At 41.9% G+C, this 22999-nt stretch overlaps 1 protein-coding gene across 4 annotated transcripts in view; it reads right to left on the bottom strand.

Annotated features, from left to right (window-relative positions):
• The window catches only part of PLCE1 (phospholipase C epsilon 1), a 127900-nt gene that overhangs the window by 85835 nt on the left and 19066 nt on the right, over positions 1-22999 (bottom strand). For all 4 annotated transcript variants that reach the window (XM_083740822.1, XM_083740819.1, XM_083740820.1 and 1 more), the window contains one exon: positions 12447-13946. In XM_083740822.1, coding sequence (XP_083596948.1) covers positions 12447-13400 — 954 coding nt within the window. In that variant the 5' untranslated portion in view covers positions 13401-13946. The remainder of the gene's footprint in view (positions 1-12446; positions 13947-22999) is intronic.

Below are 22999 nucleotides of genomic sequence, written 5' to 3' on the forward strand. Positions count from 1 at the left end.
GTTCCCTCCTTTATTTAATGTGGTAAACAAAGGGTTAATCTTGAACTCTGCAGAATATGTAGCAGGCTGTTGCAGGTGCAGTTGTTCGTTGGTAAAAGTGAATTCCCAGCTTAAGGCTGTCCTTGGTTAGTGCTATGTATCTTCTCTGCAAGCTAAGCCCATATATCCCAGCTTGATCACTGAGATCCTCTGCAGGAATATCATTTCTTGCTGCTTGAGTTGGTGAGGCTCATTTGACAACAACAAGAAACCAAGCCTTGGTCCATACTCTGCCAACAGAGATTCAACAGGCACCTTCTGTGCCAACTTTTTAATGCTTGCTGAAAACTTTTCTATTTCACCCGGCCTATGCAAACAATTAACCAATAAACAATGGTTAATCAGTGCGTAGTTTTAATTTTTTTTAACGGTTTTATTGCCGTAAACCACTTTGATTCTAACTGGTGTATCCTTCAAGGGTATTGCTATTTCAACTGCAAAGCAAAGGTCATGAACCCTCTCTCATGGGAAACTACTGGCTTAGATCAGACAGTCCTCCAAACCATGATTTGGAGCCCTCTGCTTCTCTTGGTTTCTACTCTCCTAATTGATTATTTTATCTCTTGAAGCCACTGTACCCAATTACTCTGTGTCTTTCCCATCAACACTGGATACAAATGAAATCTTGCCACCAGAGTGAAAGAAACATACGGATGGAATATTAAAAAATTATTTTCTGCAAAATGTAACACATTTTGGGGCATGTTCCACAGGGGGAAATGCACTGGGACAACCGATCTCAGTGATCACGGGTAGGAAGAGGAGTTACGCTAAGACCAGACCATGTCATTACAGAGGAGGCAGGTTTAGTCATTGTCTGAGGACTATTCCTGCCTCCGGGTCTGGTCCTGACCGGATGGATACTAGAATCAGCAAGGGATACCCACATGACCTGAAGGTGCTGCTGTGCAATGCCAGGTCAATGATTCATAAGACCACTGCCATCCATGACTTGATCATGGATGGAGGACTTGACCTGGCATGTGTAACAGAGACTTGGTTGGATGAAGCAAATGGGCCTGTCCTTGCCGCTGCTTGTCCACCAGGTTTCTCTTACGCACAGCAACCCAGGTCATGTGGGCGGGGGGGGGGGGTTGCAGTGATTTTTAGAAAGTCATTAGTTTGCACCAGGCGTCCTATTGGGAAGACCCAGTTTTCTGAGTGCATGTTCTGGAAGTTGGGCAATAGGGGCAGTACAGGATTCCTTTTGGTGTACCGACCTCCCCGCTGCACCAAGGATTCCCTGCCCGAGCTGCTTCAGGTCGTGGCAGATGTTCTCCTGGAGACACCTAGCTTGGTCGTCCTAGGGAATTTTAACATCCATGCCGACACGACCTTACAAGGGGCAGCTCGGGACTTCGTGGAAAGCATGGCCTCCATGGGGCTGTCCCTGAATAAGTCTGGCCCAACCCATAGCCGCGGACATGCCTTGGACCTGGTGTTTACCTCTATGGATGTTGGTGATCTGACACTAAGTAAAAGTGAAACAAAAGAAGTGCCATGGTCAGATCACTTCCTGGTGCAACTGGACTTCTCTGCGACCCATCGCAGAGAAGTCTGCAGGGAGGTGGGACCAATTCGGATGGTCCGCCCCCGCCACTTAATGGATCCAAATGGTTTCCAGAGAGTAGTAGGGGATGCTTTATCCCATGTTGATGGCCTTTCAGCTGATTCCCTGGTGGCCCGCTGGAATGCGGAGTTAACCAGGGCTATTGACTGTTTGGCTCCGAAGCGCCCTCTCCGATTGCATGGAGCCCGGAGAGCCCCGTGGTTTTCCACGGATCTGAGGGCAATGAAACAATTGTTGAGACGGCTAGAGCGCCGGTGGCGGATAACTCATTCCGAATCTGACCGGACACAGGTTAGAGCTCAACGTCGAGCCTACCAAGTGGCAATAGCGACGGCGAAGAAGAATTTCTTCACCGTCTCTATTGCATCTGCAGAAAACAGCAGCAGGAGACTTTTTCAGGTGGTTCACAATTTAGCGGAACCACCTGCAACATCGGGGCCCAGTACGGGCCACATGTTCTCCTGCAACGATTTCGCAAAGTTTTTTGCAGATAAAATCGCTCAGATTCAGGAAGAAGTAGACTCCACCGTGGGAGCAGGACCGGGGCGGGAGAGTGCTAGAGTTCTGTCTAGTCAAGTTGAGTGGGATCAATTCCAATCTGTTACCTCCAAGGATGTGGACAGGCTGCTTGGATGAGTGAAACCAACCACCTGTCTCCTGGATCCTTGCCCATCCTGGCTTATAAAAGCTAGCCGGGAAGGACTGGGCGATGGGCTTCGTGGGGTGGTGAATGCTTCCCTCCGTGAGGGAGCCTTCCCAGACCTGCTGAAAGAGGCGGTTATTAAACCGCTTCTTAAAAAACCATCTTTAGATGCGGCCACGATGGCCAACTATCGCCCAGTCTCAAATCTTCCATTCTTGGGCAAGGTGATTGAGCGAGCGGTTGCCGAACAACTCCAGGCACGCCTGGAAGAAGCGGACCATTTGGATCCCTTCCAGTCGGGATTCAGGCCTCATCATGGGACTGAAACTGCCTTGGTCGCACTGGTTGATGATCTCCGGCGGGCTAGGGACAAAGGTGAGAGCTGTTTCCTAGTTCTGCTGGATCTCTCAGCGGCCTTTGATACCATCGACCATAACATCCTTCTGGACCGTCTTGAGGGGCTGGGAGCTGGGGGCACTGTCCTACAGTGGTTCCGCTCCTTCCTCCTGGGCCGTGTTCAGAAAGTGGTGGTGGGGGATGAGTGTTCAGACCCCTGGGCTCTCACTTGTGGGGTGTCTCAGGGTTCTGTCCTCTCCCCCATGCTTTTCAACATCTACATGCAGCCGCTGGGAGAGATCATCAGGAGGTTTGGGCTGGGTGTTCATCAGTATGCAGATGATACCCAGCTCTACCTCTCTTTTAAATCAGAACCAGTGAGGGCAGTGAAGGTCCTGTGTGAGTGTCTGGAGGCGGTTGGAGGATGGATGGCGGCTAACAGTTTGAGGTTGAATCCTGACAAGACAGAAGTACTGTTTCTGGGGGACAGGAGGTGGGCAGGTGTGGAGGATTCCCTGGTCCTGAATGGGGTAACTGTGCCCCTGAAGGACCAGGTGCGCAGCCTGGGAGTCATTTTGGACTCACAGCTGTCCATGGAGGCACAGGTCAAATCTGTGTCCAGGGCAGCTGTTTACCAGCTCCATCTGGTACGTAGGCTGAGACCCTATCTGCCTGCGGACTGTCTCGCCAGAGTGGTGCATGCTCTGGTTATCTTCCGCTTGGACTACTGCAATGCACTCTACGTGGGGCTACCTTTGAAGGTGACTCGGAAACTACAACTAATCCAGAATGCGGCAGCTAGACTGGTGACTGGAAGCGGCCGCCGAGACCATATAACACCGGTCTTGAAAGACCTACATTGGCTCCCAGTATGTTTCCGAGCACAATTCAAAGTGTTGGTGCTGACCTTTAAAGCCCTAAACGGCCTCGGTCCAGTATACCTGAAGGAGCGTCTCCACCCCCATCATTCTGCCCGGACGCTGAGGTCCAGCGCCGAGGGCCTTCTGGCGGTTCCCTCATTGCGAGAAGCAAAGCTACAGGGAACCAGGCAGAGGGCCTTCTCGGTAGTGGCGCCCACCCTGTGGAACGCCCTTCCAGCAGATGTCAAAGCGATAAACAACTACCTGACATTCAGAAGACATCTTAAGGCAGCCCTGTTCAGGGAAGTTTTTAATGTGTGATATTTTATTGTATTTTTGGTTTTTATGGAAGCTGCCCAGAGTGGCTGGAGAGGCCCAGCCAGATGGGCAGGGTATAAATAATAAATTATTATTATTATTATTATTATTATTATTATTATTATTATTATTATTATTTAGCAACCAAGCAAGCAAGCAAGCAAACAAACAAACACCTTATAAAGTCTGATGCCCAATCACTATCTGGGAAATATCAAATGTTTATAAAATTAAGATCCCCATTCAACAAGATGCAGGTAAAACAAACGTGAAAGGTTTTCATTCAAAAGACAAAAAGTTACCCAAATAATTTTCATGATGAGATTGACTGCTGAAAGTTAGAGCAAACTAAGAGCAGAAGCAGCAGAGGCAGCAAGGCTGCTGTTGTTTCATCTGCTGTTGTGGTTTACAGCGCTGTTTTAGTATCGCTGCTACTATTGTTGAGATTTTTAAAACTGTGTTTTGGCTGTATTGTGCCATTTTATCATTTATTATTCAGACTGCCTTGAGCAGGCTTTGGCATTAAAAAAATATGAGACTAATATTGCAGCAAATAAAGTATTGACGGTTTAGAAACACTTGTAAAACTACACTGTGTGCTTTCCCTCTCTCCAGCCTCAGAAAGATTTGAAGTGTTTTAAAGAAACTTACAGATGCATAGAAAGCTGGAGCCATATCTTAGGTTTGGTGGAACCTGGATTCTCAAACAGCTTAATTGACGAACAAATTGACTCCCAAACGCCACAAACCTGGAAGTAAGTGTTCGCTTTGCGAATGTTTTTCGGAGGCCAAACATCCAACATAACTTCTGCTTGAGTACAGGAAGCTCCTGCAGCCAATCGGAAGCCGCACCTTGGTTTTTGAATGGTTTCAGGAGTCAAACGGACTTCCCGAACGGATTAAGTTCGTGAACCAAGGTACCACTGTTTTTCAAAAAGTAAAACCTAGTTGTTGTTATTTTTACAAAAACTCCCACAGTTTTTCGATTTTAAGATCCAGGACAAAGTGTCACATTTCGGACCCCCCCCCCCCCCGGGCTGGATGTCAATTCTGCCTTTGAAATCCCTGTAATGTCTGGGAAATGGCAGCCCTACCATGCATTGAATACAGAATGTTCAACGCTTAGTGGCACTGTGGGTTAAACCACAGAGCCTAGAACTTGCCGATCAGAAGGCCGGTGGTTCAAATCCCTGTGATGGGGTGAGCTCCAGTGGCTCGGTCCCTGCTCCTGTCAACCTAGCAGTTCGAAAGCACCTCAAAGTACAAGTAGATAAATAGGTACCGGTCCGGCAGGAAGGTAAAGGGTGTTTCCGTGCGCTGCTCTAGTTTGCCAGAAGTGGCTTAGTCATGCTGGCCACATGATCCGGAAGCTGTACGCTGGCTCCCTCGGCCAATAAAGCGAGATGAGCGCCACAATCCCAGAGTCGGTCACAACTGGACCTAATGGTCAGGGGTCCCTTTACCTTTACCTTTAAGCCAAGGCCTACAAAAGACCTCGGGCTGAAATCATTAATTAACTGCTGCCAGTGAGGGTAGACAGGGAAGCTGGGTGAGTGAGTATGGGAGTGATGACGGTGTTGCCATTGCCAGAAACCTGAGCAAAAGTGCATTTCTGGTGGTGGGATTAAACAATACTGTTTTATTTTCATTATCATATCTTTGAAAACACTCGGGTTGTTTGAGGTTTGCTTCCCTTGCTCAGAATAAAGCCAGCTACAAAATAAATGCTGAAAGTTTTATTCAGTCTCCACCTGCTGGCCAGAAATTCAAATTTCAACAACCCAAGACTGAGAACAAAAATCATAAAAAGTGTACATGGCTAAAGGGGAAAAAAAATTATAACTGAGGATTCCAGTACTGCAGCCGCAACTGCAGTCGGCTATTTTCAAAATACTAATAAAAATCCCCTAAGCTGAAGAGGTATTTGAATATTGGTTCATAACCTTTAGTGAGAATATTTAAGTATCCACACAGAGAAAAGGAAATACATGTGTAACATACGTATAGTATATATGGTGTTCATTGTTTGTTAATTATTTTTATATTATCTCAAACTTAGTTTTATAATTTAAGCCACTTTTGTTAAATCTGGACAAGTGTTTGTGTCACTATGGGATCCTAAGAAAATGTCACTATTCTCTTTTGGCCCGCTAGTTACATCCTAGTAGAAGTTGTTTCCTCAAATAACCAGGCAAAGAGCATGTAGAAACGGAAATGCAATTCAGTGTAGAGAACTGGAGGATTAGGCAACAGCCTAACTCTAGCTTCTTTTCAGAAGCTACAAGTAATAATAATAATAATGAAAAAAAATGAGCTCTTATGCCCAGTGCACTTTTTTTGGGTTACAGTACTCACCAGTACTATTGATTGATTGATTGATTGATTGATTGCTGCCTGTGACAACCAGTTTGTGCTGATATGGCACCCATATCACTTTTATCAAGATATGAGTACTAGCCCCTCATTTTTTTTAGCCCAAAAGATTACTGATTATATCTTTAATAACAGAATGTTGTGGGTCACAACTGTTCAGCCATTAAGAGAAAAGGCATTTAGTAGCATGCTTACTTACTGCAACTTTTGAGTTTTGCAGCTTCCACTTCTTCAAAAAATATGAAACATGAAACATTTCATATGGTTATAGTTTTTAGTTTTTAGAAGCAGGTATCAAAGGCAAGATTTTGCCTCATACGTTTGTATCCTTTTATATTAACCTTTGTCTTGTGATTAGCTGATGCTGCATTTGTTTTGAAAATAGGACAAAGTTCAAAAGTAGTCCATATCATATTTATTTGACCAAAATTCAGAAAATAGTTATTGTGCAAGGTCTATATGTGTAAATTTTTGTTGTGGTTCAGTGTACTTGTCTCACATATTTTGTGCTGTGTTAAGTCACTTGCAGCAAACAACAACACAGCTACCTCTCAGGAATATTTTTAATATAACTCACCATTTTTAATATGCAAAAGATTGGGAAAATCTTAGGATAAATGAGGCTGCAATCTGAAGTCCTCAGTCATCAAATACCAAATTAAACAAAAGTCTAATACCCGGTGTTTGTAAAAAACAGAACATTAAACGTTATGCAGAACAATTAGTCACATGCTGCGCTTACAAACACAGTGACTTTGTTTTACAATCTCTTTTCAAAATCCACATACTTCTGAAAATAAAATCTCTCTCTAAATCTACCAAGACTACAGCATATCAGAAAATGTCAATGCTATGAAAACAAGCTGTTTATTATCCCAGTATAGCAAGGGATCTGTAGTAATAGATTTCTCCACCAGAGGGTATATCCATCTCACTTTCAAATGAAAAGATTTAATAGGAGTCATACAACATACACCTCTTAAGTTTTACCCATTAGACAATTTTACCTCATTGGCTAGACAGTAGGGCTGGGCTATCACCAGTTAAGCATCACGGTATTTTGATATATCACAATATCTGAAATAAGGCTGGAGCCATGTAGAGGTGAACATGCTAATGTCCTGGCAACTGCTACTACTTATGGGTCAATCTCTAAAGCTGATAAATGTTTACTTACCTTTAACATATTGTTACGACTGTTATGTTATAGTACTACTGTACCAATAAGAGTACATTTTCTCTAAAATTTAAACCACATAAGTAATTAGTAGCATAGATATCAAAAGTTCCCTAAAAATAGAAATAGAGCAGGTATTCCCCCACCACCACCTTAAAAAATTCCACATGATCTGCTCTGATGGGGAAGTGATAGTAGTTACCTGAGTCATGGAAAGCAAGGCAAATCAGGACCCTGGGCAGCTCCTAGACAACCCTCCAGAAATGGTCCATAGCAGGTTTGGTAGTCACCATGCTCCTGCATGGCTGTGGGACAGGAGAAGCTATAGGGGAGTCAACCTCAGAATCGGAGGATGATGGGAGAGCCTTACCTCCAGACAGACTGGAGGGATGTGTGTCAAGGGCTCCCCTTCCCCTATGTGCGGTGACTTACAAATCATATGTATCAGAGTCTTTGGGGCAACAACTGAGCACATGCCCTGCCCCCCAAGCTGCACTTTGAGATGATTGAGGTCTCTGCTACCTGATGCTGTTTGACACTTTCTGGGCCTGTAAATAACCTGTAAAAAAGCACTTAATTAGGCCCCAGTAAGGTTGTAGGGAGGGACACGTGTGGTGCTGTGGGTTAAACCACAGAGCCTACGACTTGCCAATCAGAAGGTCGGCAGTTCGAATCCCCGTGACGGGGTGAGCTCCCGTTGCTCAGTCCCTGCTCCTGCCAACCTAGCAGTTCGAAAGCACGAAGTGCAAGTAGATAAATAGGTACTGCTCCGGCAGGAAGGTAAACAGCATTTCTGTGTGCTGCTCTGGTTCGCCAGAAGCGGCTTAGTCATTCTGGCCACATGACCCGGAAGCTGTATGCTGGCTCCCTTGGCCAATAAAGCAAGATGAGCGCTGCAACCCCAGAGTTGGTCCCGACTGGACCTAATGGTCAGGGGTCCCTTTACCTTAAGGTTGTAGGGATAGCCAGTTCACTCATCCTGAACAGGATCCATCTTCACCCCCCTGAAACTGTTGCGATCCACAGAGATGCCCATCACTAAGGAGGAGTGATGGTCCAAGCAAGATCAACTCCTGATTCCACAGACTAATGCACCTTGAAGGTAGTGCAAGGTGTGGGTTCAGGACCACCAGTATTGCTCCTGGAGTTGAAGCCTCATGTAGTCTCAGCAAGATCCTCGAGCAAGTGGGTGAATTTTATAGGTAGGTGCTTACCAGAATCAGCAGCCTCTGAGGCTGTCTCCTAGCCAGTTAAAGGGTTGGTGCCTGCCACTGTAGCAGTTGGCTCCTTCAGGGTAATGTAGTTTCCACCTGTGAAGTCTCTGGGTTTGCAGATGTGTCTCTCCTTGGAGGTCGGGAGAGGCTCTGGTGTCCCCTGACTCACATGGGATGGACCAGGATGGGGATCCAGCTTTGCGGGGGGGGGGGGCATCCTGATTCTGAATATCATCCAAATCATCAAAGGGGAAGAAACCATGCAGCTACAGTGAAATGGATTGAGGTAATGAATTCATCAGCACCCATTGGTGAGAAAACTCAATGCATCTGAAGACATTTTGGGTGGGAAGAAAGGAACTTTGAAGGTCTTTGAAGGAATATATATGGGGAAATAGTTAAAAATACTATAGGGCTTAATGAAGGGAGGGGTTCATTTGTGGATTGAATGGAATGAATTGGGGGAGTTAACTGAATAAATGAGCACAATGATTTGGGATAAAGAAGTAAAATCAATATAAAGAAGAAGGAAGAAGTAAAGTATAATAATAGTAATATTTTATGATTTATACCCCACCCATCTGGTATAAATATACTTTGTGGCAGTTGTAGGAAAGGTATTAAATTTCCTGCTTTGGCCATGCCCACTTCCCAACTTGGCCACGCCCACTTTATCACATGGCCCTTGGAGAGTTGAAGCAAGACAGCACTCAGCTCAAAAGCCACACCTGCTTAAGGAAGCTCTATGTTCCACTGAGGGTACACACAGGTAACTGAAATACTATAAGAGAGAACGATCAATTAGCTGGTTAAACTTAAGAGATAGCCATGCTACAACCCTGTTCTATGTTTTAGTTTATTGCAGACCAATTGTATTACTCTGCAATAGCAGAGCATGACGTGGCTTAGAGGTTTTACTACAATCAAGTGGCATATAAATTTGGTTTAAGAAATAAATGCTACAGGCATCGCTGAGTAGCAAGCTGAAAAAGAAACCAAACTGTGACGGCCTTGAAAGTTTGGTCACTGATTAAGGCATTTGGATGATTCCCACATCTGCAACTCCCTTTGCAACCTGTGACTGGAATAAATTGTTTCTAACCCCTGTGTTTTATTCCATTATTCTCTCTTTTAAATAACAGAAATGAAAAGGAAGGTTTCTGCCACCCTGCCACTTTGCTTAGTTTAAAGAAGACTGCCCTCTTTTATCAGGTGTTTCAATGGCTACCTTGCTTTATTTATTTATCTATTTATAACTTGCTCATTTAATAGTTTTCGAAAGCAGCTGGCAAAATCAATTCCATGCTGCTGAATTAAACTGATGGGGTTTGGACATTGATGAGGGCGTTCCACCGACACACCCACCCACCCACCACACTTCCCTGCCTTGGATTCACTGAGTCACAATCATGTGGAATTTCCTTTAAATCTCTGCTAAGTTTGGCACTCTTCTGACACTGCTTTTGGCATCTTGATGGAGCTTAGAACAAGTCAGATGAGTTTGGCCTTTAACTCCTAATATGGATATTAAACTCATTACGGCGGAGCTTCAGAACAAAAAATCTCACCATCAAAAAACACTTTTTTAAAAAAGAGATTTTATATTATAGATAGATAGATAGATAGATAGATAGATAGATAGGGCACATGATATATTAATGCTAGCAACGGATATTTTTTATATACAGGAATCATTTGACTACTATGTATTATGATTATTATTTTTTTTTATGCTTATTTGATTATTATGACAATTATTTTTTTATTCATGTAGCACTTGAAACTATATCAGTATATATAGTGTTATTGGGTTGTTGTTATTTTGATTATGTATTTTGTGGTTTTATATTTTTTATTTTATTCTGTGAACTGCCCCAAGACCTCTGGGTACAGGGCAGTATATAAATTCAATAAATAATTATAATTATAACTCTTTTAAACCAGGAGTCATGGTTAAGCTCTTTTCCCACTAACCGCAAGCTGTAGCTGAGTAGTGTACAGTATTGTGCAAGTCAATTCAGCATACCATATGGGAAGTTCTTAAATACCGGTAGTTACCATACCATAAATAATTATTTCTGCCAAAGGAACATACCCAGAGCGAGATGAGGACAGAAGTGCCCAGTGCTGGTGTCAGGGGTCAGTGCTTGAAGGAAAGGTGTTTTGAGTGAAAAGGAGTTGAAAGCACAACTACAAGCCAAGCCAGTTTTTAAAATATACCACATATACAACCTGAAATACTAAGCAAGTGAGGCTTGTACGGCAGGCTAAGTAGGAGAGCAGAAAAAGACTGTTTAAGCGTTGATTAGTCAGTCAGGCAGTCTGTGGTCTTTCTTCACACCAAGGTAATAGCTTGAATATTTTCATCTTCTAACCTTTGAGTTAACTCTCTCAGAAACTTTATTCTTTTTCTGTCTTTCAATGATAATAACCTACCTTTCTACAATTAATTAAAATGCAAGCTGTGTTAATGAGAAAAAACATAAACCACAACTAAAATTAACCAAACAGAAATAGCATCATAAAAACTATATCAGCAATAGCAGAATATCAGACCAGCCTTTTGACTGCCATCATCTCAATATAGGAAAAACCACGTGTACACAAATAGGGCAGCTGCCATGTGTGTTAACTAATATTTGCATTTGTGGCAAAATAAGATTGCTCTGCATTTTACAACTATTAGTATGCACTTCCCCTGCCCATGTAGAAAGATTATATCAATGTTATTGCATATGACATTGCCTCCAAGTACTCAATTACTAAAACTAAATTTTGATGTCAATGTGTTCAGCCACTAAGAAATAAAGATTTTTTTTAAGCATGCATTTTTTAATTATTTTTTTAAAGGCATAAAAGTAATCTATTTGAATCTGGTCACAAACATGGTTTATAACAAGATTTGAAAATGAAGTATTTTCCTATAATGAAAATGTGCCAGAACCAGAGTTAACATACAGATAAATGTATTTTCACAGAATCACACAACTGGAAGAGCTAATGCCCATAAAATCTCCCATTTGTCTCAAGGCAAGTTCTCACCAAATCAGTCCCTCATATATTAATGCACATAAAATAAGACAATAATAATTTAGTCTTGTTCTCGGTCTCAAGAAGACAGAAGAAGCAAATAAGAGCACAGGAAGGGTCTGGATGAATCTGACCAAAGTCCTATTTAGTCCAGCATTCTGTTCTCACAGCCTGGTTCACACATAATTCTAAACAATGGTTTATTAAGCTATGGTTTATTAAACCATGGCTTAGCATTGTATGTAAAGGCTGCCTGCAGCTTAACTATGGCATGCTTACTGCCAACAAACCATAATCTGAAGTTGTGGTTTGTTGCTGAGAATAGCAGAGATAGTTACTAACCAACAATATGCACCACACACTTAAGCAGAGCCGTCAACTCTAGATGGTTTTGATAGCAATATATACTTTATCCACACACACAAAGAAAATAAATGTTTAAGTATTAAAGCTCTTGCCACATTTATTTTAAAAGAACTGATAGAGATGGATTGTAATTTCTTGCTTTAATTTAGAGGCAAACTAGATCATTAAACATAATGTGATTTTTCAGTCTTGAATTTCTCAAGCACAGATGTGACAGGCATTTGGGGGGGGGGGATGGTGCAAAGCTGTCCTCCTAACACCTGTCAGGAGGAGGATGCCTGGATAGTGGTGGGGAGGGGGAGGACTGCATGGGTACCCTGGCAGAAGTGCCGCATTGGTTCCACTGGTGCACCCTTCCAACTCCAATCTCACCAGAACTCTGACCCACTCCTGGCATTGTCCAGGTACATAGAAGCAACAGCATCATCATGAAGATGGCTCTACAGAAGCACCCAACCAGCTGCTCTCGCTCAAGCACTAAGTTTAGAAAGGCATCTGAAAGTTATAAAAAGACACTTACCCCATGCCATATGGACTGCAGAAGGCAAGAACTTAACGCTTGGCTCACTGAAATCTGAAAGGCAATTAATTCTTCTGATATAATCCTAGAGTGCCTTAATTCATCATGGGTTCTCTTCCGGTCAAGACAACTCCAAGCGACAGCTCCTATGTGCCCCGACGGTAAAGTTTTAACAATAGCTCTTGTTCCAGTATAGACCGATTTCTTAACCTCCTTATCATTTTTGCAAAATCTTCTGACTAATAAAGTGGAGCGCTCTTTCTTAGTACGAGAAGAATCTTCATCCATTTCTTCTCCGTGGCCTTCGTTGCAGTTTTGATAATGGCTCAAACTGGGCTTTGAAGGCAGTCTTCCAGTAATATTACCGCTAGAAATATTGTGACCTGAGCATGCCATGTTGAGTTTTGGGGTTGTTCTTTCCAAATACAAATAGTTATCCACTGTAGTGCCATAGGAATCACACAACTGTTGTCCAGTTTTATTCCCACAGGTAGCTGGTAGTTCCACTGTTTTACAAGTGCAAGCTGCAGAAATATTGGTGCAATCGTTATAAGCCTGTACTGGCTGTAAGCATTCGTTCCAAATGAAGCTGTTGTGCAAGGTACACAAACTTTTTGAGATGTTCTTTCTCTCTTTAACATACTTGAAATCAGCACTCTCAGTTTCATTTTCATTTTTATTTACTGAGGACTGGCTTCTTAGTGGCTTCAACTCAACTTGAGATCCATCCATTTGTAACTGAATTTCAGCATACACAGTTCTTTCCAGTGAAGAAGGAATTCCAGTTTCTAAACATTTGTCTTTATTTGCAAATGAGTCACATGCTTTATATAAGTGGTTATGTATAGTGTTGTTTTTGTAGCTTTTCTGTATAATGTCATAATTTATGTTAAGAAACTCCACAGAAGCAGGGATACATATGCCTCTCTCCCAGGGTTTTCTGCTATCAGTCATTTCTTTCTCATGTGGTAAATAAAAACACTGAACAGCTTTTCTTCACGTTTTTGGAAGAGAGAGTTGTGTGCATCCAATTTCTTTGTACTTTCATAACTGGCATCTAGGGTGCTTTATCTTTATCGCCATTTCCTTTCTGGTGGACTGAAAACTCTGCCAAAGACCAAATGCAGACACTGCTGTCTCTCTTCAGAGAGCATCTTGAAACACAGGCTTCAGACACTACCCTGCTTTCCCTCAAATACTATGAATTACATCATAGCACTGAAAGAAAAGCAAAACACTGCTATATCTTCACAGCAGACTTACAGCATACAACACAGCTGTATTATTAATGGCCTTCAGAATGCTGTTTATGGTGGATTGCCACATAATGCTTGAGTATTTGTTTGTAATAGCACAATTTTCTTCTCTCACAAGCAAACACTTCCATCATAGGATATACCTATACCCCGCCTTGTTTCTTGCTACATGCCTTGGAAGAGTAAGTTGGGGAGATGTAATTAATTGTTCCTTAGGCCATGGAACTTCCAGTTAATCAGTAGCCTGCAAAACAAAAAACAGAACCATATTTAATACACAGTGCCAGGTGTAACCTGCATATCCATAACGAAAGAGTATGAAGTGTATTAACAGATGCTTAATGGAAATGCAGAGCATCCTTAAGAATATATTCCATTGTGCTTTTGTTTATAGCTGAAGTTTTCCCTCCAAGCTCCCTTTGAGAGATTCAGAATATGTGGGATAAACAGACATGCAATCTACCACCCCAACCTTACCTCTTCAGACAGAATCTGATCAGGCACCATCCCATCCATTTATTTGCAGCTAAATTTGCAGGGAGGGATGCGGGTGGCGCTGTGGTCTAAACCACTGAGCCTCTTGGGCTTGCCAATCAGAAGGTCGGCGGTTCGAATCCCCATGACGGAGTGAGCTCCCATTGCTCGGCCCCAACTTCTGCCAACCTAGCAGTTCGAAAGCACACCCAAAAGTGCAAGTAGATAAATAGGTACCACTCCAGCGGGAAGGTAAACAGCATAAACAGTGTTTCTGTGCACTGCTCTGGTGTCGGTGTTCCATTGAGCCAGAAGCGGCTTAGTCATGCTGGCCACATGACCCAGAAAAACTGTCTGCAGACAAAAGCCGGCTCCCTCAGCCTGAAAGTGAGATGAGCGCCACAACCCCAGAGTCGTCTGCGACTGGACTTAACTGTCAGGGGTCCTTTACCTTTTTTAAAATTTGCAGTCCCACAAGGTAGCCAAGACCTTCTACTTTCCACCAACCATATCTCCCTCCCCTCAAAGGCTTCCATTTTAGGAAACCCTTCTCTACAATATATTTCTGAGATAAGTGTGGAGGAAACAAAATGGGAATTAAAACAGCATTATCCAAAACTCTGTCAGCAGATGGGACATTTGGATTAAAAAGCAACATCTTTCACCATCTAAACCAGAAATGGTTAGCCTTCAGGTGTTGTTCATATCAGGTCCAGACAGCATGGCCAAAACATCGGCATGGTGGGAGTTGCAGTCCAGCAACATCCTTCCCAATGGCTCTCCACTCCACAGGAAAGCTGCGAGGGCAGACCCAGAATCCCTGCTGCCCCTTTGGCTGAACTTGGGTTGAACAGGTAAGATTATCCCCTCCTCCAACTCAAAGTTCCCACCATTCAGGGTCCTGCTCTGTTTCATCCTTTTCCATTTGCATCAAAGCCTGCCAATCCAAGCCCGATCCCAATCCTGACAGCACTGCAGGACTCATGGCAGATTAAACTTTTTCATTACTTCTATCAAACAATTCACAGAAGCCTAAGACTACAAAATAAGGTGAGAGTCCTTTAGCATCCAGCCAGCTCCTTCAAGGCCTTCGGATACATTTATGGTAGCTGCCCCAGGAAGAGAATGCTTTGGCCGGCACTGTCCTCTCATGGAGCTATCAAAGATCCTTTTCTTACTTGCTGTCTGCTTGGATTTAACTCAGACCAGACACTGGCCACTTCTCAGCTGCCTCAAGCTCTCATAGTTGGACAGAGGTTGTTATTTTAAGGGCTGGAATGCAAAGCAAAGAGCAAACACTACCAGGTATGGACAGAAGACTGGATCAAATTGATCACTTTCCTAAAGATCAATATAAAACCAGGATGGGGCATGAATGTTTGCTTTGTAAACAGCAACCATAGTAGCTAAATCTAGTTTTGTCAACAGACTAGAAGAGTTTGTGTCAGACTGTAATGAGAAACAAGAGGAAAACCAGATGCTCTCTATTACTTTGTTTATTTACGGTAATCAAGCCAGTTTTCTATGTGCAAAGCAACAATGATATTCTACCGAATTAATGCATTGGTTTGATTCCCCCCCCCCCCCCGGATCATGGTAATCACTAGAGAGGTGAAACCATGAGCCAAACCAAATCAAAATAAGTATTATATTGAACAGACATAAAGATTAGGAGAATCTGGGCTGCATTTAGTACACATACAGATCTCTACCAACATAAATGGAATGTTTTGCTACACATATATCATAAAAGGTAAAAGGACCCCTGACAGTTAAGTCAAGTCGCGAATGACTCTGGGGTTGCAGCACTCATCTCACTTTATTGGCCAAGGGAGCCGACGTTTGTCCGCAGACAGTTTTTCTGGGTCATGTGGCCAGCATGACAAAGCCGCTTCTAGCAAAACCAAAGCAGCGTCGGAGCGGTACCTATTTATCTACTTGTACTTTGACATGCTTTCAGACTGCTAGGTTGGCAGGTTTGCTAGCTGGGACCGAGCAACGGGAGCTCACCCTGTTGTGGGGAGTCAAACCACAACCTTCCGATCGGCAAGCCCTAGGCTCAGTGGTTTAGACCACAGCGCCACCCGTGTCCCTCACATATATACAGCCTGTGTTAATTAATCTCAAATAAATACCGTACTCTGGCTCTGCAGTCCTAATCACTATCAGTTAGAATCCTGATTTTATATTAGAATCCTGATTTTCTTTTTTTTAAGCATTATTAACATTTTAAACTACTTATATTATAACTGTCATAAGCACAAAAGGAGGTTTGCACTAATGGAACTTGGAGCTACATAACAACCCTTTTGATAAAGGCATGGATATGCCTCTGTCTATCTCTTTCACATGGATATCAACATCTATTTTAGTGCAGTACCTGCTACTAACTTTCCCAAGGACTCAGTCCTCTACACTGCAGTAACTACATGCAGAGGGATCACTACAGGGTATGTATAACAAAGCTCTCTTTCTTCCCCAACCAAGCCACTGTGAGGAATCAGCCACCTCTGCTCACGCAACAAATGCAAAGCATGGAGACTTGCCATCACACCTAAACATCAGGTGCATTGAATGTCTGCTCACAAAGAATGTAAGGGAGAACTGGCTCTGTTATGCCTTATGCTCCACCTGCAAGTACTGCACCCACCATGGCCTGAATTAAGCCCCATAATTTCACAATGAAAGATTCAGAAGATATAATCTGGATTTGTTTAGAGCTGAAAGCACAATATCCCGTTAGTACATGGGAAATGAATGTGAGGCAATGTGCAGGCAAAGGTTACTTTCATTAATACCATCACTAATCCAGTAAATAACAAAAGGGCTAATTTTGATACATCAGAGAAATGTAACGTGTTCCATGCCATCAGCAAAGCAAAAAAGACTGAGAGGAAACAGATTCAGCACGGATAAATCACATTAGATCAGAGGTCAAACAGCAGAAACAATATAAAATGACACATCATGGCAAACTGTCAGTATTCATGGTCACAAAATGTTACTCTTTACAATGAAAATTATAACCTACAGACATAAAGTGAATTTAAAATATCTAGAGTAATATTCAATATGGCATTTCTAAAATTGAATTGAATTAAAGGTGCAAATAAATCAACATAAATCAAGAAAAGTGCTTTTGGGGTGGCATGTGCTGCACGTGCTGTTTGAAAGAAGGGGAAAACAGGAAACCTATTGGAGTAAGATTACGCCCATGCTGGAGTGTAGCAGCTGTGAATATGACGACACTTTTCTCAGGATGGGGGAAGTGGGGACAGCTACAGCTTGGAAAGCTTGTTGCCCAATTTATTGTACTTTAAAAGAAGCTCTCCATGCATCAATGTGTGAAACAACCAGGTCACATAACCTGACCAGCATGCTTACTGAAATTGGGCAGAACTAGATTACGGTTGTCAACACAATTGACACAAACACCCCATCAATGATGGAGTGGTGGTGAGTTGTTTTGTTTTGCTTACTTAGAGGTTTAGATTTCAAGTTTAGATTGTGAGTCCCATTTACCACATTGGAACTTACTTGTATGTAGACATACATAGGATTGCCCTGTAAGAGGCTGAACTAACTCACTGGCCTTAGGCAAGCCATTCTCTGTCAACCCGAAAAAGAAAACAACTTCCTTTCCATTGCCCAGTAATGGCATTAAGAACTGCAAATGAAACTTATGCAGTTTTGCCATGGCTGAATGTGTATTGGTTTGTGGCTTTTGCACTGGTGGCATCAATATTGTGGAACGCTCTCCCAGCTGAAATAAGTGTGGGCCCATCTACACTGGCATTCTGCTGGCCCTTGAACACATACCTGTTTAGACAAGCATTCCCCTGATCTCCTGACCTGAACTTTGGGTCTTATTATACCTAAGCACTACATTCTAGGTCTCTTTGCTGAAGGATGTTAATATCCTCAACATTTTCCATTGATTTCAGAGTGTGTAGATAATATAATAGAGAGCAACAGCAGGGAAACTCTGACCCCCAAAATAGAACTGGAGCTGGAGGGTGGGGGGCTATCAGCTGGCTCGTGTTAAGGAATGATAGACTATAAAGTCCAGAGACTAGCATCTTGGTAGAGAGAATCTAAGTATTAAATGTCAGGGGTCTATTGATAGAGTTGAAGAGTTATTTGCATGGCTGCATATTGAACAGTGAAGCACTCAGACTTCAGCAGAGCACTGAATAAGTACCCAAACTCACTGGGTTCAGTCCAGATGATGTTAGTTTAACTTATATCCATTAGAAATCAGTGGGAGTTAATGTCAACTTTAGTCAGGATCCAACCCATGAAGTGTAAAGAATCTGAATGATTTGGATTGTGCTGTCCTTGCTCATGAAAAAAACATCACTTTGGCTTTTCCACAGCTTGGTCATAATAATGAATGCTGATTAATGAGCAGTTCGGGCAGCAGATCAGCTGCACCACCTTTTAAAATAGTCAGCTTGCAGTCACCTGCAGAACAGGAGAAAGATGTGAAACTGGCTTCCCCAGTTTCTTGGGCTGAAGCGTCATGAAATCTCCAATGGAGGTAATTCAAACTAAACGGGGGGGGGGGGGTTAGCTCTCAAAGTCCACCTTTGTGTCTAGCCTGCAAAAAAAACTCTTTGTTTGGGGTCTGGTGTTGCTGTCTATCTATTACAGTCTACTTGTGCTTGTTTCCTTATCCTAGCAGCACCTGGACTATTGAAGGTAAAATAGAAATAATATTACAAGAATGATTCCAGTCTCTGTTACTCTGTTACAAATTAAATTGACCGCATTGTAGAGCACTGAAGTACTCAATCTCAAGCAAGTAGGGAGTATTATCCCCACCAGAAAAGAGCAAATGGATATCCAGTTACCAACAAAGAGATCTTCTTATTTTTTATTCTCTATTTTCATACTCCCACAAAGTGTCTATCTACATGCAGAGCTCATCCTACTGCATATTCAAAACTGAGTACGGTAAATATCTGTTACGGAATATTTATTCAACAGCATTCTTCTTCATTTATAAAGTAAGTAAAGCTGAATTTTTGAGTCACACACATAAAAGACAACTTCATTCCTTTCAATGTGGTCAAAATCTGCTGGTTTTTTTCATGTATTTTAGTATTAATGGGAACCCTATTTAGAATGCCACAAATAATATTTGGTCAGCAAACAAGTACTGTGCTTACTTTAGCTTTGCCAATTACCTCAGTCTCTGGGAAAAAGCCCACCTCAATAACTGACTGTTCAGAGTGTGAAATCATTTGAAAGCTCTGTTACATTAAAGCAGGAAAACAGTCAAAACAGATTTTTTTTTTTACAAAAATCATTCTTACTGCCTGATATTTTCTGGTTACTCATCAATATGGGTAATTAGACAGTTTTCCTAAATTTTAAAAATAAACATGTCCTTGTTTTCAAGCATATTATTTTATACTTGTCCCTAAATATCAGCTAATAACAGAGTTTAAAAGTTAGTGACCTACATTTTAATCCAATATAATGAATTCAGAGGAATAATTTGTAACTCCCAGTTCAAAAGTGAAACATACCTAGTCAATGAAACAAAAACAGCTGAAAGTCTGTAAATTTTGGTTAAAAAACCCGATTTGCAATGGGGGTTGAATAATTTTGATTGCAACTGTAGGAACAAGCTATGAATAAACGATACATGTTATTTAGTTTCTTCACTGACATTTCATAGTGGTTCATGTTTGTTTTAATACTGTGTTACTATGTCAGGAGTTTTGAGGACAATGCACGAAAATGTCACCAAATTTTCTTCACCCAAGATTCTAGCTAAAGCCCCCCTTTGGAATTCTGTCCTCAGAATTCTGTTTTCCCACTAAGCAATTCTCATAGGAATTCTGCTTCACAACCACTTTACTACCTGGTAGGTTGAGTACCTTGAGAGGGAAAAAGCAGCTGGTAAACAACCAACCATTCAGCGGTTCCTAGACTGCGGCTAGCAAGACAAAGAAGCCCACAGTCTGGTGACATTTTTGGACTATGCCCCATCTACATGATTACAAAACACCATGTTTAGAACGGTTTTGTAACTGTACTTCTCACAAAGAAAAGACCACTCACTGTGAGCTGCGCTCTGGACATTTTGGATTTTTCCAGCCTTCAAGTTGCCATAGAACTCTTGTTTTTGTTCTAAACAAACCAACACAGCTATCCCCTCCCATATTTTCCAGAATGCATACTAGAAGGGACTGGGGAAATTAATCAAAGGACAAAGAGTGCTAGAGAGAGCTGGGGGTTTCTGAAGCGCAGAGGGAAGGTGTCTAGGCAACTGGGGATGAGAATTGATTTCTCTCTATAAATCTTGTAGGGCGGGGACAGGGGGGTTAATAATACAAGCCAGGCGCAAAGGAGGAGTCAGTGCTACAGTGAAAATATTTATTCAGGGGAAAAAATATGTCACAGCTTTCTAATTAGGACTGTAACTTGGCACTGATGTTAATCACTATTGATCAGTAGACATCACTACAGATTTTTTAGAATAATTCTCACAGCAAAATTCAGTCGGCCTCTCAAGTGGCAGTCAAACAGAATCTTCATGGCAATAAGTCAGTGCCAATGTCTATTTTATCTGAGAAACAATTGTATCATAATTCCTTGTGAGTAAAGAACTAAGAGTTCCGTCAGCTTTTGAAATGGCAGTCCCAGTAATATATTGATTAGCTGCTGAGAGTGGGCAATAAAGTGACCAGCTGAACAAGTCAATAACAAATTAGCTAATATTGTAAAAATAATATTGGCTGAGAGGCAATGCCATAAAAGTTGAAACTTGGCTTAAAGAGAGGATGAAGAAGAAAATGGAATAGCAAGGTCTCAACCATATCCAAAAGTAATTAATATACAATATGGGCAGAGTCCTATTTCTAACTAGTTGAGAATTCTAGCAAAAGAGAATTTCTAAAACAAAGAATTTACCGTTGTTACAGGAGGGATGGTTTGTTTTGCATACAGTGGTACCTCGGGTTACAAACTTAATTCGTTCCGGAGTTCCGTTCTTAACCTGAGGTGTGCTTTCGCTAATGGGGCCTCCTGCTGCCGCTGCACGATTTCCGTTCTCATCCTGGGGCAAAGTTCTCAACCCAAGGTACTACTTCCGGGTTAGCGGAGTTTGTAATCCAAAGTGTTTGTAACCCAAGGTACCACTGTATTTACTAGCATCAGCCTGGGTCTCTAGTTCCCAAATTGGGTGGAAATTAGAAGGCAGGAGGGAGGGAAGGATTACCCTTCCCACTAATTCTACTCTACAATAGATGTATCAAGTTAATTTCCCCTTCAGGCAAATGTCAAGGCTGACTGGGGGGAATGGGGTGGGGAAGTGTTGCAAAGGAGAATCAGCTGGCAGGGAAGATTTAAAATGGCGCTTCCCATGTGCTATTTGTCATCTGTGAATGCCCCTTGCATTATAAGGCAAACATGGGTCTCTCTGTGCAACATTCCACAGGTATTATTATTCCAAACATTTGCATAAACCTGTCTTCAGCCAATATATAATCTCTGTAGTATCAACTGAACAGGGTTTGCAGCATAGAAGTAATGCTATACTCCACCCAAAGTAGTTGTTAAACAAACAAACTTAGATGTGGTGCAAATAGGACTAGCAATGCAATCCTCTAGATGTTACTTTAAAGTAAGTACCACTGAGTTCAAAAGTACTTACTCCTTGCTAGGTGTTTATAATATTGCAGCCTAACTGGCTCAATTTCATTTTAGACAAAAGAAAAGCCATGCTTTATATCACTGAAATGTAAATGAAGCACCATGTAAAAAAAACCAGCCCATACTATGCGCATCTACATTTCAGGCCATCAGTCAAGTGTGTTATCTCATGCACATTAGATATTTTTGTTATAAGATATATATGCAAACCTAAATTTGGCAAAGCTACCAGTATATATTTGCAGCCTAGTATGTCAGTTGTTATGTTATCTGTCTCTTCTAAATATTTATGTTCACATTATTTCCATTTTTCTTTTAGATTAAAACTTTTGATAGAAAACTGCATCAATACAGAAACAATTACTGTTTTGTGAATGAAAGTTTTCCCTGACCTACTGAATTTCAAGTCCAAGTCCATGTATTTTATGAGATTTTATGAAATGTCAGCATTCCACAAGGATGACAACCCACTTGCCAATAGAAGAACAATAAGTGATTACTCAAATTTCCTAGACTGATCTTCTACAGCTACTAGGGAATCATCTGGGTGGAAGTATACCTGGGAAACATGAGGACTAGTAATAAAACAACCACTACCAAGATAAGGGCATACAAATGCTTGTTATAACAAGCATTCATTATATGAATTTACAGTGCTCTTTCAAAGGACTTTGGCTTTCCAAACAAGAGAACAGATTTTACTCTCCTGAAAGTGCATTTCTACATCTATTGTCAAGGCTAAGCCATAAAGGCTCAGTTTTACTGTTTCTTCATTTAACTACTACAATGAAAACATTAGAGTAATCGGGGATGGGACATAGCTCATTTTGCAGACTGAGTTGCTGGCATCTCCAAATATAACTTCTCATCAGGAGATGGGGGGTGGGGAACCTGTGGCTCTTGAGCTGTTGTTTGACAACACCAGCTGATGACTGGCGATTAAATCCTGATACCTAAACTGTTAAATCCTGTTCCCAGTTCTCCAAGAATTCTCCAGGATTATAGATAAGAGGCTCTGAGATTACATCTGCAAGTTCCTTAGTAACCTTGTAGTTCCTCAGACCTTGGCGATCTCATTTAAAGTTGATAGGTGTTCCCTTATCACCTCTTTTTCTATCTTGGGCTGTAGCTCCCTCTCGACATCATTTATTCTATTAT

Source organism: Podarcis gaigeae, assembly GCF_964106915.1.
Source record: "Podarcis gaigeae genome assembly, chromosome: 5".
Lineage (NCBI taxonomy): Eukaryota > Metazoa > Chordata > Lepidosauria > Squamata > Lacertidae > Podarcis > Podarcis gaigeae.